General features: G+C 50.1%; 1 protein-coding gene across 1 annotated transcript in view; it reads left to right on the top strand.

Annotated features, from left to right (window-relative positions):
- ZFHX3 (zinc finger homeobox 3) overlaps positions 1-17,165 on the top strand; it is an 88,897-nt gene that overhangs the window by 24,660 nt on the left and 47,072 nt on the right. The window contains 1 exon segment of the mRNA XM_027646877.1: positions 4,120-4,351. Coding sequence (XP_027502678.1) covers positions 4,120-4,351 — 232 coding nt within the window.

Genomic DNA, 17,165 nt, shown 5'->3' with positions numbered 1-17,165 from the left:
GGTCCTGTCACAGCTGGAGATGAGGAAAGGTGTTCCTTTTGTTTGTGCTGGTTCTCTGCTGCATAACATTCTTGAGGTTATTTTCCCACTTTGGTTCTGGCCCCTAGACCTGTTACCTCAGCTGCTTTTCCTGCCCACCGAGACCTGGACATGTGTGGGGGATCCAAGCCGGGGAGCACTGTCTGCCTGTCCTTGGGGCAGTGACAGAATTTCTGCTGCTGGTTGTTCTGTTGAGGTCTGAAGAAGAAGGAGCTGTCCTTAAGCCTGGAGAGAGTTTTCTCACGTGTTCTACTGCTTTTGTATCATCAAAACCCCCTGAGGGTTGTGGTGGGGTGTTTCCCCTTGCAAGCACAGTGCAGGGACTTGAGAGATTCCCAGCACTGTCAGCATGTGCTTGTCCTGAGCAGCGTTCACGGCCCTCTGAAGGGAAAGCTTTGTGCAAGATGACGTTAGGACTGCATAGAAATTGGGCCTTTTTCTAATGAATAATAAACATCAAAAGCATGAGGTAGTTCAAAGTGGTTTTGCGTCTCCCTGGTGAGCTGGGGTTACAGGTCAGATATCCCCCAGAATGGCAGCTGAGCCACTAAACATGGCAAAGAGGGACTGGAGAATCCCCATGCTCCTGGCAGTGCTTTGGGGGCATTTCTGTCCTGTCACCATCAGAATTCAGCTCATTACACCATGGCTGAATAAACTTTGCACAGAAGAGATTTTTGAGCAGATACAGGTTTAACATCTTTTAAAATTTAAAAGGTGTGGAAAAGTTCTTAGAAATCAGATTAAAGGGTGAACATGAATGGCAGAAAGAGCTACAGAAGTGTTCAGGAGAGTTTGTTAATGTGTGTAACAGCAGCAGCACAGGGCCTCAGTCCTGGGTGCTACAGTCTGAATTCCAAGAAACATCATGCGGTCTGTGGCATGGGGTGAAGGGGGCTGCCTGCAGTCAGGCAGGGGGATACAGTGTCATGTTAAATTCCATGATTATTGTAAAGTACTGTGGGTGAAGCAGTGTGACATCAGGAAAGGAGAGATGGTAAAATAAACAGAGTTTGTAGTATGTGAAGGGTGGAGAGAAACAAGAACTGACTGTAACATCATTCCTTACTTTGTTTAAAAATTAGATTTCTGTAGTCATACCCTGCGAGCATTTATTATTTATTACAAAAAAAACCAATTCTGAGCCAGATGTTGAAGAGCAAGGGCTGGGCAGTCAGTCTGTTGGCGTGGCAGGGTCAGCCCAGCCACACGGCTGGCACCGGTCCCTGTGCCACCCTGGCCGTGCCGCACCCGCTGTCCCCAGGCAGGTCTGGGGGCAAACAGAGGAGACAAGACCTCTGAGCGGGACCCTCCTGCATTGATTGCTGTGAGAGAACAGCCTTGCCCAGACACCCACACAGTCCCTGCATGGCAGGCAGACTGGATTTGGCGTGGTGTGTGTGGGAATAGGTGCTGGGAGCAGCGCAGTGTTGCGCCGTGGCTGGTGTACGTACAGGAACAGCCGCGTCCCCTGGGAAGCCGCACTCGTGAGCCGTATGGTTTCCATCAGAGCGTTCCTTTCTCTGTTTCTGATTTAAAGTGGAGCTTTGACTCAACCTGATCAATATTTCGCATGCCATGCGTGAAGAACCAGATGTTGGAAGTTTCCTATCGTGGAGAGGGAGGGGCAGACACCCCCCCAGACTCACAGAAATCAATGTTCTCTGACAGAAGTTGGTTGGATTTCCTTGGAACAATATAGTCTTTTGATTTTCAAGTTGATTTGTCTTCTAACAAGGTTCTGGTTTAATATTTTGAATTTGTTTCCTGTGATATGGATAAATTCTCACAAGGGGGAAGTTTAACAGTGTGATGGGCAATAACTGCGCGTATTTGGCCAGCGTTTCATTGCCTTCAGCAGCTCACAACTCAGACTAGCTCAACCCTCACATTGTCCTTCTCTGAGCTGCTCCTTTCCTCCACTGGAGGATGAGGTGGATCCGGTGCGTGTGGTGCTTTGCCCAACCTGGGCTTGGTGGTGGTGGCACCCTCGGCCTATGATTCCTCCAGGACTTCAGGCAGGTGAAGATCACCCCAGCACAAGGTTTGAGAGGAAGCAGAAGAAGAGCAGAAAATAAGACACATTTATTAAACTGTTTAAAACAAATGTTTTCCTAAAATCCCCTTTTAAATGAGGGCAGTGCAGAGCATGCCTCTGGTTCCACAGAGACCATGTCCTTAATATTTCCTTGAACCTGTGACCAGATTTTTCTCTTAATTGCTCACTGGGGGTTTTCTCTGCCTCCGTGCAGAAGCTGCCGCTGAGCCCGTGGGCACTTCCCGAGCTCCAGCACAGGGTTTGTAGGACAGGGCTTCCCCAACGTACCTCGTGGCTGGTGAGAGTGAGGATGTAGCTGGTGTGGCTCCTGGAGACAGAGCCTGGCCTGCAGCAAGCTGGGGCTGGAAGGGCTGTGGCAGGGGTTCAGACGGAGCCGGGCTGGCAAGGCTGAGCCATGTGAGCTGGGCATGTGACTCTTGCAATGGCCCCACTGACCTTTTATGCCTTAAGCCATTCCTCTTTCTCTGGCTCAGGAAGAGGGTAACACATGCAAACAATAGAAATGAGAGGAGGAAGAAGTTCTTATGAGGGAAAACAGCAAAAAATCTTTTGAGGGCACCAGTGGGATTAGTGCCCTCGTGGATTCTTCAAATATTACAGTGAATTTAATTAAATACATCGTGATCCCAAAAGAGGCTAGTCTAATTAGCCAGATCTAGAATACATTTATTCTCTTTCCTCACCCTTCCAATCAGAAGCCTCAGCATCAACTCATATCCTATTTTTAATCATTCCTAGACTCAGAGGGCTTTCCTTCCTCCGTGTGAGTGAGGCACACAGCGCTGGGTAATATGTGTCTTTAATCTTATCTCAGCTGTAACTGAGATAATACATGTCGGAATTTTTACCAGAAGGTCCTGGCTGCACGTAGGCAATATTTTTGATTGACAAACCTCAAGATCGTGCCCAGATCACTGTACTCATGCCTTGGGCCAAGTGTGTGGTGAGGAAAGAGTTCCATGAGATGACACAAAGACAGAAAGAGGTCTCAGGGTTGGAGGTGGCAGGTGTTATTGCCCAGATGAAGTGTAGGTGTGGGATGGAAACACCACTGGCTTTCGCTGAGGAGGTCTCTCATGTTGTTTCGCCTTGATATCCATTTTTCCTCAGCTTGCGATAAGTCCTTACTGTGGGAATTGGGAAAGTTCCTGTGACCTCCTGTTTCCGACCCAAAGGGAGAGCAGCCATGCTGTGGCAGCCAGCATGGACCTCTGGTTCCAGGAAATAATTGCCACATCCACAGGGTCCATGACATGAAATGGTGCTTGGTTTCCCTGGTGGCACAGAGCTCTGTGCCAGAGGATTGGTAGGTTTTGTCAAATAATCACTGTAATACTCTGGAATTAGCTGTATTGGCTGCAACAGCACAGCTCCAGAGAGGGACCAGGGGTTTTCCAAGTGCCGAGCCCTCACAGTGGTGCCCGGCTGCATTCCCACTGTTGGCTCTTCAGCCTGGGTTGCTGTCACAAACATCTTCCAGCCAGGCTGCTGCTTCCTTCCCAATCCAAGGGAGTGGAGTGCTGGGTGATGGACAGGATGGCTCTGCACTCTGCTTCAATACACTGCTTCCAGGACCTCTCTATCTAATGGGTTTGTTGTGTTCTAGTATTGCTTTGGTTTTATTCTTTGTAGTTTTCCATTAGAATTTATCAAATTTAATATTATGTATGACATGCGGTTGGATCCCTTCCCAGGACAAACTAAGAGTGTGAAGGAATGAGCCCTATGTGGGTCACAAGCAGGTGTTAGTGCTGGGTCTGGTGCTTTCTCTCATTGAAGGAGATAATCTTGCCTTTCTCTACCTGTGCTTTGTGCCCATTTCAGTATGTTTTGGTTTTCTTGCTCCTCAGCAGGAGAGCACGTGGTACCTTGGGAACAAACAGGCTTGGTCTCACTGGGTCTGTGTCAAAACGTGGTTTCTTAACTAATTCCCAGGTGGCTTTTAGCAATTTACAGTGGACTAACTCAGGGGACGGGGGCTAATAAAGGACATTCACATCCCTCTGCTTTGTTCTCCACAGCACCTGCAGCACCACGAGAGCGGGGTCGAAGGTGAAAGCTGCTACTACCACTGTGTCCTCTGTAATTACTCCACCAAGGCCAAGCTGAACCTCATCCAGCACGTGCGCTCCATGAAACACCAGCGGAGCGAAAGCCTCCGGAAGCTGCAGCGCCTACAGAAAGGTCTTCCTGAAGAAGAGGAGGATCTGGGGCAGATCTTCACCATCCGGAAGTGTCCAGCTGCCGAGGCCGGTGAGTGCTGCCGCCCTGGCATGAGCGGGGCTCAGGGGTGGGTGAGTGGCATCGGTGTGCTGTTCAGTGACAAGCTCGTTGACATTCCTGTTTCTCTTCCCTGCTGTGGGATGACACTTATGGTTTATCAAAAATACATTATGGGAATCCCTCCTACCTGAGGTGGGATTTGGGATGTAGAAGTTTGGTACGTAGAAGCGCGTGTGTTGGTTCAGGTTGCTGTCTTAAACACTGGAATCTTGTATGAGCATTTAAAGATACCATCACATCTGGACAACTTGACAAACCAGTGCAGTAGTAGAGGTTTTGCAGTGGCTCAAGTGATGCCCTGCATGCCAGCACTAGCTGTAGCAGCTTGGCACTGATTTCTGGTACTTAAGCCACACTGAATCGAGAGGAGGAAGGAGCTGGCTAGAAGGAGTGGGCAGAAGGGGTGAGTGTTCCATGTCTGTTTTCCATGTCTCCTCTTGACAAGGTAGATAGAGTGAAGGACTTGGATGAAGCATTTGCTCACACAAATCATAGGAAAGGGATTGCAGCAAGAGCAGATGTGCCTAAAGGGAGTGGTTAGGCTGGACGGAACAGGGGTGGTGCTTTGTTTAGTCATGTAAAGGGCTAAGAAGTTCTTAATGTTCTGAAAAATCGAGGTCTCCTGAAGCCCTCTTTGGAGGGAGGAGGAGGAGGAGAGATGGCTTGGGTCAGCTGGTTCGTGTGCTGTGAAGGTGCTGGAGTTGGGGTGTCAGCAAAAGCCTTCACAACCCTCCTCTTGGCTTCAGGCAGGACTTTACTCCATGACTGCTGTGAAAATGGGTAAATCCTACAGAAAAGCACTTTGAGGAACTGGCATTGTGCAGTAAACACACATGGAGACCAGGGAGGTGGTCTTAGCTTAAAGAGTTGAGAAGGGACAGCAGCAGGAGCTAAGGGAGAACATGTGGGGGTCCCTTGAATTCGTAACTGGGTCTACATTGCTGCTACACCTGTGAGTAATGGGGTTCTGAAATACACCCAAAACACCCCAAAAGTGAAACAGGAGACATTTCATTAAGAGTTAAATTGAATCTTATGGAAAAAAGTGCCCGATCCATGACCTCGGTGGCCCAGTGGAGTCGAGGGCATGGAACATGCTTCCCCAAAGGTCACGGTGACAGCGAGAGCGCGCGGTGACTGCCACACCACCCTGGGGGGAACAGCAGCTCTGGCAACCGTTCCGCTGCGCTGCGATGCTCCGCTGTAGGAAAACATTCCGATTTCGAAAGGGTACCTTGGGCAGGGCTGTGGATTGTGAGCTGCTTAAATGCAAAATGAGCAGAGAGGGGAAACCATCCGTGCCCTTTTGTGATAGACAGAACAACCTTGAAAATCTTGTTTACTTTAGAAATTTCTGTTTACCTTGTCTTTTACTGTATAAACCTTATCTTTCCTGTCTGGCCGCCTGGATTAGGACATGGCAGGTACTGGAAGGGCAGAAGCTGACAGGCTGGGAGGGAAAACGGTTGGGTGACCATTTAAAAAAATGGAATATTTTTAAAGTAAAAGTCTTGACAAGTCACTGAAAGGAAATTTTGGTTTACAAATATTTTACTTTAATTTTCTTTAAGCTTACTGGTTCTTCAACAAAATTGACAGTGAACAATTTCTTGATCATATTTTATTTCAAAGGTTAAGAATACAAGCAAGAATAAGGCTGCAGAAAGCAAAGCAGAGGAACCTCGGGTTGGTTTTGCAGGTTGCTTTGTCCTGAGATATTTAATTTCAAGCACTCTTTGAGCCCATTGTTGAGTCGGACAGAGTGGGTGCACCTCGCTGATGTGCTGGACCGGGCATCCCTGTGGGGATGGGGGCCAGGTTTGTGTGAGAAGCTACCATACCCCCAAGTGGGAGAACAGGTGCTTCCATCTCCGCCTCATTCTGATCCCATTACGGTATCAGAGCATCAACTCGAGTGTGGGGACACTCAGCTGTGTGGCCGGGCCATTCATAGGGATGGTGTGAATCTGTACTCTGTGTCTCCTCCTCCTCTGTAATGCAGTGGGGTCTCTCTCTTGTGTCCCCATCATGGTTTTTATTGTTGTTTGCCAAGGGCTGGGTGGACTTTTCTCACTGCCTTTTGATGAGGGGTCTCTGGTTGTGTCAGATAACAGGCTCAGACACATTGAGGAGACACTGGTCTGTGACACTTCCCTGGTCTGTGACACATCTCTGCCAGTGCCCAAAGGGACAGTGACTTTTTTGGTCCTTTTTTGTGGCCTCGTGTGACAGTGGAGTCGCCCTGTTCCCCTCCCGCAGGTGCCGAGGTTGAACGCTGGCTCTGTCTGTGTATCTGCTCTGTGTGTACCTACTCACTGGTGTGTGCAAGCATGTGGGAGAAAGCACTGCTGTCTGGGGGTGGTGCATAGATATTTGCTTGTGTAGATGCATCTCAATCTGTTGGAAGAGAGCTCTGATCACACCTTAATTAGTCCTCTAACAATCTGCAAAGGTCAGTGCCAATTGCCTGTTCATTTACATTTGTAATTGTGATGGTTCTTGATTGCACATTAGTTGCAACTCACTCCCTCCCACCCCGCAGAAGCACAGTCAGCCTGAGCAGCCACTCTGGGGACACGGGAACCTTTGTCCCTTTCTTTGCCAGCAGCTCAGCCCTCCCCAAAACTTGGGTGTCTTATAGGGAAGAGCTTTAGGAACTGACCTCCACTTCCAGTAAAGGGATGATGAAGTCGTTGGCAGGGAAATTATATGGACATCAGGCAGGAAACCCAATCCTCCTTGAACTGGATAATTAAAGACAATTAAACTTTTCTGCTTGCTCTGAGAAGTGTGCTCATTATGCAGGAGATGGGGAAGTGGATGGACGTTCAGCTGGTTTGTTGATCAGGGAGCACACAGCTTCAGGGAGGGGGTGTCGTCCTCTCTGGGTATTTTTGGACATCTATTGCTGTGGTATCTGGGCTGCTGCCATTGCAGATGTCAGCCCCTTTCTGCAGCAGCATCTGTGTAACATTACCCATAAGCTAATTGATTTTTAATGATGGGGGTTTAGAGAAGAAAAAAAGCCCAAACCCATAATAAAAACCAAAATGTTCTCGAGATGTTGGATGGATGCACTTACAGCTCATTAGATAATGACAGAAACAAGAGTGAAACAACCTGCACCGAATTTTCATTCTGACTTTGGAAGTGTTTCTTTCCTTCCAGAAGGCATCAAGCACCTCAGCCCACTCCATAGCTCCAGCAGCTGCCATGGGGTTGCCAGTTGGAGCGGGACAGCTGCTTCATGTTTAGAACGTGGTGCCCCTGCTCATCCCATCGTATCATTCTCCATGTGCCACCCACACTCTTGTTTTCCTGATACAGCCCCACTGTTTAACCTGTGTACCTCTGCGCAATAGGTTTCCTCCTTTACCTGTTTCTCCCAACTCCTCCTGTTTTCCATCTCTGCTCTCCCTTTCCATAGTGTCCTCCTGTGGGAGGAGCAGAGGGGCTTTGCCCACTCTTCCCTCTGTGTAGGACAGATATCCATGGGTGTTTGTCAGGTGTCCACACTCCTCGCCTGAGCTGCCCTCTGCCCGTTTCACTGCAGAGGACAGTTCCTGTGGTGGCCACATGGTCACAGCAGTCCTGCTCATTGCTGCCAAATCCTTGGCAGCCATCCCCTTCCAACACAGGGTCCTTGTTGGGGCCCTCGCGTGAGGAGCGGGGCCGGCACTCTGGCAGCCCTTGCTGGACACCGAACACCATGAACAGCCCCTTTGTCCAGGCAGGAAGGGGGGCTGGGAGGGTCACCTCTGCCCCCCTCTCTGACCTTGCTGGAGCACCCATGTTGCTCCCTCCCTCTGCCAGCCCACAGCAAGGGACCAGCCACTCTCCCTGCTCCAAACATGTGGATTACAGTTATTTTGAGGAATACCCTTTCTGCAAAGCTCTGCCCTGGGAGCCCCTGGAAAGCTGCTGGTTCCCTGGGATGAGGGGGGGATGCCCCAGGGCCCCCACTTTCCCTCTCCATCTGTCCCCCAGGCAGAGGTGCACTGTCTGTCCACATCTCCCTTCTGTTTCAGTGTTTGACCTTCTGAAGGGCTGCAAGCTGCAGACTGAAAATCAGGATGTGAATCTTTAATGAAACGAAGTATGTAAACAGACCCAGGGTATAGCTGGAGCAGTGTTCAGATGAGAAAACCCCACATGGTTTAAAAATAGTAGTTCCCACCTCAGAATGACTGAATCACACCTCAGCCTGGCCCTGCCTGTGGTGCCTGCAGACAGCAGGGTGCTCGTTTGGTGCTGGTACCTCTGTGCACTGAGTCACGTGAAACATTTCTCTCATCTTCCTCTCCCTCACAAGCAGTTTTGTGGCTGCCCCAGGGTAACAGGAGCAGGTCCCGTGTGCCGGGGAGCAGGTTTGGTCAGAGAGCACCTAGGATGTGGTTTGCAGTGTGGGGTTTCTCTCAGACATGAAGTTTCTCTCTAGCAGAAGGGAGGCTCAATACCAACCACGGCTGTCCATTCCATTTGTGACCTCTCAGTCCCTCAGTGTGCCCTAATGCCTCACCTGCTTCCTTGAGACCAGTGCAGTGCTCTGTGGTTCCCCACTCTCCTGTCCAGGCTCTCCAGTTCCTCCTTTCCCTTAGTGGCCGTGCACTGGATTGGGAATTGTGAACAGCCCATCTGTAAAGTGAAGCAGACTTTGAAGAAGGGGAAAGGGGATGTTCCACAAAAACCTTCCATGAAGGAACCATCCTATTATTTTCCCATCTTAAAGAGTGAGCAACCATGTGAGGCATTTTTCCTTCATGATCATCGAGCATGGAGTAATTCTTCTTGGAGTAATTCGTGGAGTTGTTATAGCAGGGATGTGGGATGTGATTTTGGGGTGGATTTTTCATGATAGCAGACTCTCTACTTCCAGTAGAACTTTAAGACTTTTGAAATGAAGGTTGGTAGTGCCAAATGATATTTCTCCTTGCTTGAAATAACTCAAATTTAGTGGGATCTGATATATTCCACTTGGTCTCCATTAAAGGCAGTGTGGTCATTGCTAATGACGCCTCTTGCTCTCCAACATCTGCTGGAGGTAATGGAGGGTTTCAGAAAGGAATCATTAGTTTGCTTTTGTAGCCTCTCTCCACTTTTCCATGGGACTTAATTGCACAGCAATTAGAAACTTCCCAAAGCAGATCACCTGTATGGTACGTGCAGGAGAAGAGCACACAGAGTCCACGCTACAGTATCTGTCAGCCAAAACCGTGCTGCAGCTCTCTCTCTGCTGACCAAGCCCCAGTTACCTGGCTGGAATTTGTGGCCATTGCAGAGGGCTAGGGAAGCCATTTCCAAACTTGTCCTTGATTGACACATTTAATAATCTGCCAAACCAGGTGACAGCCTGAGCTCCTGTGTGCAAACACCAAGTGCTTCATCTGCATCTCTTGGGCTTTTTGCCTCTCCCTCTTCAAAACCCAGTACTGCCTTTTCCCTATATATGATCTGTAACCCCCAAGGGCAGGAACCTGCTCAGGCTTTGTTTCCGAAGCGCTGGTTGTAAATCCAACCAAACCATCAGTACATGCATGGTCAGAGCAGTGCTGGGCACGCCACAGGTACACGGGAGGTGTTGGGGCCCTGTCGCTTCTGCTGGGAACCATGTCCTGCAGCTGGAGGTCTGCAGCAGCTCAGTTGTCTGAGAAGGAAATCCCTCTCTGTCATCTCCTCAGACACAGGGAGTGAGATGAGGGATTGTCCTGCTTAGAGAAAACAGTCACCCATGGTGCAATAACATACGTGGAATAGCAGCAGAGGCAAATAGCCCTGGGCGATGTGTGTGTGTTGGGCTGATTGAACTCACAGCAGTTCTGATCTCCCTGCCAACCCCACCAAGTAACCCCACATGCAGGATTATCTCTTTGTTTTCCAAGATCTCATGTCGTGTGTGTTCATTTAAAGGACAGCTTGTTGCCTTCCCCTTTGTTGGCTGAACCTTGGAATTTTTTCATTTTTTTGTGGATAGAATGGTTTCAGGACCTTTTACCTTTCCAGCAAGTTCCTGGCGGAGCTGTGGTAAACAGGCTTCCCAGAGAACTGGTCACAGCACCAAGCCTGACAGAGTTCAAGAAGCATTTGGATGATACTCTTAGGCATGTGGTGTGATTCTTGGGGATGATCCTGTGCAGGGCCAGGAGTTGGACTCGATGATCCTTGTGGGTCCATTCCAGCTCAGCATATTCTGTGATACTTCTGGCAGGATCTCTCCACTGGAGGCCATCCCGAGGCTGGGCAGATTAGGTGTGGGGAAGCTTTTGGTTCTGCTTTAGTTTCACACTGCTTTAATGGTCATTGAGATCCAGCAAAGGGGCTTCTGGCAGCTATGGGTCAGGGTGGCTCCACACAGTTGATTCCTTCAGAGGACCTGAGGATGTGAGGAGAGCTAGATGCTTTGAGAAATCTTTAGGGAACTTCTCTTTCCTGGTATTACCGTGTAACATAATTTCTGTCTGTTCCCTGTTTGCATCCTTTCCCCCCACCAAATTTTGGAAAACTCTGTTCCCTTCCCAGAAGCATTTCTCTGTCCTTGTGCATTTGGGACACCATGGGGCTGTTGAGGTTTGGCTCTGTAGAAAGCAGGGATAAAATTGGTTCCCTTGAATATCTGGCAGAGGCAGATTTCCTTTGTTACTTATTTTTTGGGGTTGGTTTTGAGTTTAAAGTCAAGAGCAGTCATGCCTTAGCTCTGCTTTGACCAACCAGCAGCAAAGAGATAATCTCGAAAGGATATGAAAGGTTTAATCGTTTTAATTTTGTTTTTATTAAAGTTTATTACAACTTTTTTCCTGTGCCCCTTATGAAAGGGGGGTAGCAGAAACCTACCCAAACCCTCAAGCATCCGCTTAATGAAACTGCACCGGGAGGCGCCTGCGGAAGGAAGCGGTCAGACGGCCGGGCTGGGGAGGGCAGGCCAACAGCACGCGGCAGCGTCACCCCGACGTGGCAGGAATCTCATAAACTCCATCCCGCTCCAGCCGCAACTCGTCCCGCCGAGCTCATGGCTTTCATTAAGCAGAAAGAGAGGAAGCTCTGACGGCTGACTTGTTCCAGAATGTTTTTCTTGTTTGGCTGCGTCTTAAAGCCCTTTCCACTTAGGAAGAGTAAGGGGGGAAACATCACCAGATGCTGCAGTACAACACTGAGAGGCTCCCAGTCCTTCTTCTGCTCTGCTTTTTATTCTGCATCCAAACAAAGTCCAGAGCCAGGCTGAAACCCAGCTGTCAGAGCACAGCGTCTCCCTGGGCTCCGTTTCCTTTGGGACCAAAGAGTGGCATTCCTATCCCTTGGTACTGCATCCCTAAAGCTCTGCTGCCAGTGCACAGTGCCCACTGCACCTTCTGCTTCTCTTCCCTGTTTCTCTTTTCCCCTCTTTCTCATCCAGGTTTAGATTAGAGATCTCATCTCCTGAGGGACGTGGAGGTGGTTGTTGCAGTGGTGCAGATTAAATTCAAGACTGAAAGGCTCTCCTGTGTGAGGTGAATCAGTAGAGCCTTGAAGACATTGCAGGTACTGCAGCCTGGTCTCACAGTGTGTTGGAGAGGGTTAGATGTCCACGTGAGTGACACTGGATTCACTCTGGCAGCAGCAAACTCAGCTCGTGATGAAGGTCCCGTCAGCGCAGCTGTGCTGCTTCTGTCCCAGCCTTGTCCCTGCTCAGGTGCTGTGTCCAGCCCAACCCCCTGCCCTGATGTTTTGATGGCAAGGAGAAAAAGGAAACCTCCAAAACCTTAGACGCACATGCCAGCCCTGATTTGTGACATTCCTCTAGTCGGTGTGGCAGCTGCTCATCTCCAGCACCTTTCCAAAGCTCTGACTCTTGTAGCCATTGCTGTGCTGCTGTTTTCTTCCTTCCTGTGTGTCATGGTTTGAGATAGCCCCAAAATCCAATTCCCTAGCTCCATTCCCCCTCCCACATCTCAACCCAGTGTGAGATGGGTTTTTCCAGACAAAACACAACCAGACTCAGAATGGGGGAAAGGGAATATATTACAATGACTGTACAAATAAATACTATAACACATTATACACACGATCACAACTATCTCTACCATGACATATAGTATTTACAATGGATCAGATCTCTTCTCCCCTCCAAATAAAAGTCCAGGAGGGAAAGAAGGACAGATCCCTTCCAGTCCCAAAGCAGGAATCTCTTCTAAGGCAGCAGGTCTCCTCATCTCATGCATGCAGCAGCTGTGGCTGGCTTTCTGCCAGCACTCACGAGGGGAAATCCAAGTTCCTCTCGGCCCCTTGACGCAGGCAAAGGGGTCTTCTGTGGGCTGCGTTCACCCCAGACAAAGGTCACTATCACCACGGTCATATCACAAAGCACAGGGGGTCTTCGTGACGGTCTGGTATCTCCAGGAGATTCAAGCTCCTTGCAGGGCCTCTGTGCCCTGCCTCAGGCTGCCACCTTGGCAGCAGTGCGAGGGGGGAGCCAAGGTCACCCCCTCCGCATTCCTCTCCGTCCTGGTCCAGCTTCCCAGGACGCTCTGAGCTTCTCAGCTCTTCTCTCTCTCACTTTCTCTGGTGCTGCATGTCCAAAACTGCTCTCCAAAATCGGAGTCCATGTCCCTCCTTTCCAGGAGATCTCAAAGGAGTTTTGGGGGGTCTGGTATCAGTTCTTACCCCCAGAACTCCATAGCTCTGCTGCTAGCTTCTGCTGCTTCTCCGGTTCAGGTCTTATCAGTTGGCTTTTAGCCATAACCTCTGGACGCTGCCGCCGCTTCTGCTCTGTCTCTGCTCACTCACGATGGAAAACATCCCCCAGCTCACAGCTACAGACACATAGTCCAGCTTAACACTGTTCCAAGTCTCTGTAGCCCCCAACTGGGGCTGGGGGAGGGCAGAGGCCCCCCCCCAGAGGGCTCCTACCCTCTCCTCGTGGCTCCTACAACATGGTCACTTCACCTACAACCAAAACTACAACTCTTCTCTCCCGGTCAGCTTGTGGTATGTTTACATTTCTGCAGGAGCGCCCATTGGACAGAACTTCAAAACTTCCAGGGGTTTCCACCCCTTGGGGGTTACCACCCCTTGGGGGTTACCACTTTTCTTAGCCTCTGGGGGAAAACAAGATTCAAACCACTACACTGTGCTACTGGGCTTCAAATTAAATATCTCTGGAATGAACATGCCTCCTGTGTTCCCAGGTTAATGAGTTTAGAGAGTTGCCATGCTGCCGTGCTGTTGGTGTGTTAGCTGAGTCTCTTCTCTTCTGCTCTTGACCAGAGCTGAGAGGGGCTGGAGCTCCAGCACAGAGAATTGATGGTACCTCAGTACCTTCTTCCCTGCTGACGTGTCCAGTAACACCCTGAGTGGGCACAGTGCAGAAAAGAAAGGTCAGTTATATTCAGCTGGACACAGGCTTTGTGTTCAGAGGCAGTGAGGATGTTGGACTGGTTTGTAAGTAAACAACCGGGTAGGGTGAGACCTGTAGTGACATGCTGACGTACCATCCTGTTTGGAAGGTGAATTTGAAGGCTGCTGCCACTGAACATGCCCATTTTGGGTTACAGGCTTTGTTGCCCTGTGCAAAAGATCTGTCCACAGGGTCACGCTCAGCACTGGAAGAGAATTGTCCTGCACCTTCCCCCCTTCAGGGAATATCCCTGCAGAGCACCAGCTCCTTTCCTGGTTGTTCCTGCCTTTTCCCTGCTGTGGTTCTGTCGTAGTTCATTCTGCTGGAGGAGGACATGTCTGATGGTCCTTAACTGGCAGGACTGGAAGAAGAGCCCTCCTTGCCACGCAAACCCAATGCACTGCTTGAAATTAAAAAGTGCTTTGAGGTGTTTCTTCGGAGGAGACATTATGGGAATGGGAAGTGCTCTCCTCCTCCACTCATTTGTAGGATTATGGACTTAATGATGAGAGATACAGAGCTTGGGTTCTGAAATGGATTCTGTTTTTCTGTAAGAACCATAGGCAAAATGAGCTTCCATACACTATCAAGGGGATGATTTATGAAACAAAACTTTACAACTGCTGGCATAGGCCGGCAGTGACACCTGGCCTGAACCTCTCCAGCATTCCCACCTGTGGCATGCATGTCAGAGCACTCTGCTCTGTCCCTGCCCCTGGTTCTCTGCTTGCCTGTACTTCTGAAATGCACTTACTTCCTTTCCCTTCTGTGAGGCCTATTGATCTTCTGGTGATGACCTGAACGTCCTCAGAACTGCCTGGGAAGGAGCTACCACATGCATTTATTTTTCCACTAAAATCCTGAGATTGGCTAATAATGTGTCTGCCAGCACCAGTGTCCTGCTCTGGCTGCTTCAGAGTGAAATCTGGGGACCCATAAACAAATAATAACCTACCTCAAATCAAGGTCGCATCCTTATTCCTGCTAAAATTCAGTTCATGCCCTTAAGCAAGAGGATTTCTATTTCTTCCAAATACTCAGTTTGCTTCTCTAAGTTGCGCATCGCCCTCACCATATATTTTGTTTTGACCTCAATGATTTATTGAGGCCACAAGTTCCAAAGGTTAATTGGGAGCTGTATGAGAAATTATTATCTGTATTTGCTTCCAGTTTGCGGTTTTTTCTGTGTTCCTTGTTAGTGCTCCCCAGAGTGGTGGGTGAGAGGAGCAGTGTTGGTCCAGCTCCACTGAACCAACCTTCACTTGGAGGCTCCTGCCAAGGCCACCTTCAGCCCAAGGAGCCTGAGCCCTCTCCTCTGTGTGGGCACCTCCTCCTGCCCCTTTTCAGCCTTTTTATTCACCTGCGACCACTCAAATAAATAGCAGTGGCTTGGTTTTTTTGTTCTGTTCCCCACATCCCGACATGTGGTTTCTCCCCTATCAGCATGTCATGTGTAGGTTTCCATTGGTCTGCAGGGATGTTCTGGCCTCTTGGAAGCAACACCCCAGGCATCCCGGCTTAGTGCCCTCCCTACTCCGACCTGGGGTCCCAAGCCCTTAAATCTCAACATTTCTCTGGGATGGTGTGTCTGGGGCTCTGCATGGCCCCTGCCATCGCTCCCCAGGCTCACAGGGACGGAGGGCCACAGCCAGAGCACAATGTGCAGCTGCCTCTCGTTCCTCTCTGATCTTTGTGTTCACAGGGCAGACACTGCTGCCCCTTCTCTGGGAACAGCTCTCACATTTGGTTACCAATTAAGCTGAAGCTTTCTGGCCTTTTCCATTCCCCTTTCATGGTGATGAAGGGTGAATTAGGGCTGGGTATTTGGGATTGTTCCCCAGCCTCCACTGCTACTTTGCTGCCTCCTTTGTGACCAAACAATGGCATTAATTTGGCCTTTGCTGGCCGCAGGCTGGACACACTCACCGCCCGGCCGTTCGACTTCACTCGTGCAGACACCTCTCCTTTCCATGTCACCTACTCACTTGGCTCTTCCTGTTCTCCTTCTGTGTGTGTGTGGCGTGGAGGGTCACTAGGGGTTTGTTTTGTGTTGGTCTGGCAGGGTCAGAGGCCGCAGCCCAGATGCAGAACGCAGGCATGTGGACAGTGTGCAGCACAGACCTTCCCGGCTGAGCCACATTCCCTGAGCCCACATCTTGCTGTCCCCTGGGGCTCTGATGAGATTTGGGAGGGTGAGAGATAGGTCGTGACCCTCTGTTACCTCTTCACCAGTCGGTCCCTGTTCCAGGCCCTTGGGTGTTGTCCAGAGAAGGCAGTGACATGGGGAGAATCCTCAGGACCACTGAGCCTTTGCTCCCCACCATGCCATCCTCTCCCTCCCAGCCATGTACCTGGGGAGCAGGAGGGACCCCTAGCTTTCCCCCTTGAAGGGGGGTGCCCTGGTGGAAGTGATCCCACTCAGCCAGCTCAGAACTCTGGCTGGCAGCACCAGCCACACGGCTGCAGGGCCAGGAACGATGCTGGATTGGGACCATCTCATGTGGGGGAGCAGCACTGGTGAGAGGGAAGGAACGAAAAGAGGTTTCTTCACAATGACCAAGATTATCCTAAAATGGCAGAAGTGGGAAAATGCTGGAAAGGCAGCAAGCCCTCCAAAACTGGGTGCCACTAGAGGGGAAGGATCAAGAACTGGAGCAGGGAAGACCTGATTCTAGCCCAGAAGGTAATTCATGCAAAATAAAGGGCATGTTGAGCTCCTATCGGATTGCAGCCTGCTCCAAATGGTGCAAGTTTTGGAGGTGAGGACTCATGAAACGTATGGGAAGATTAAAAGCAAGTGGAAGAGCACAATGCTTTTCAGAAAGGAAGGATGGTCTGAAACAAGCAGGGGGATTGTTTGTGCTGTTCCTTACCATGGCTGGGATGACAACACTGCATGCTCAGGAGCTGTAGTGGGGAGGAAGAGTGTGGTACTGGGACCAGTGGGGCCAAACTTGCATCTCAGCAGAGTTCTTACAGAGCTGACTGGGGATGTGCATTGGGAAAGGTCAGAGCTGTGAAATGAAGCCTTGTGTGTGGCAGTGCCCCAGCAGCCACCGTGCTCCTGCTAGAGCTGAGGCACAGCTTGCAGGGGAGCAGTGACCCTGCTGTGGTCTGAGCACTGGATCTCTTTTGTTTTCTTTTGAACAATATGAAAAGGAGCAGAGGAGCTGGAAGCAGTTTCCCAGCCTGTTGTGGTGTGAGGCAGTGCCTGCCCTGGCTCTGCCCTGAGCAGCAATTCCAGCTCACTATGGCCAGTGACACAATGAATGGGGGATATTCTTCACAGCCTGGCCTCCAGCCCCGGCACGCGACGTGTGCTTGTCACTCCCTCTGGGCTTTCAGCCCTCAGGAGAGCTGTTTCTACTGCTTTTGGCTGAGAGCTTTGCACAGGATGGCTTTTGCCTGCTGGCCCAT

This window comes from Corapipo altera, unplaced genomic scaffold (genome assembly GCF_003945725.1).
Source record: "Corapipo altera isolate COAL_440 unplaced genomic scaffold, ASM394572v1 62, whole genome shotgun sequence".
NCBI classification, from domain to species: domain Eukaryota; kingdom Metazoa; phylum Chordata; class Aves; order Passeriformes; family Pipridae; genus Corapipo; species Corapipo altera.
The sequence above is the reverse complement of the archived record's forward strand: the minus strand, read 5'-3'. Positions and strand labels throughout refer to the sequence as shown.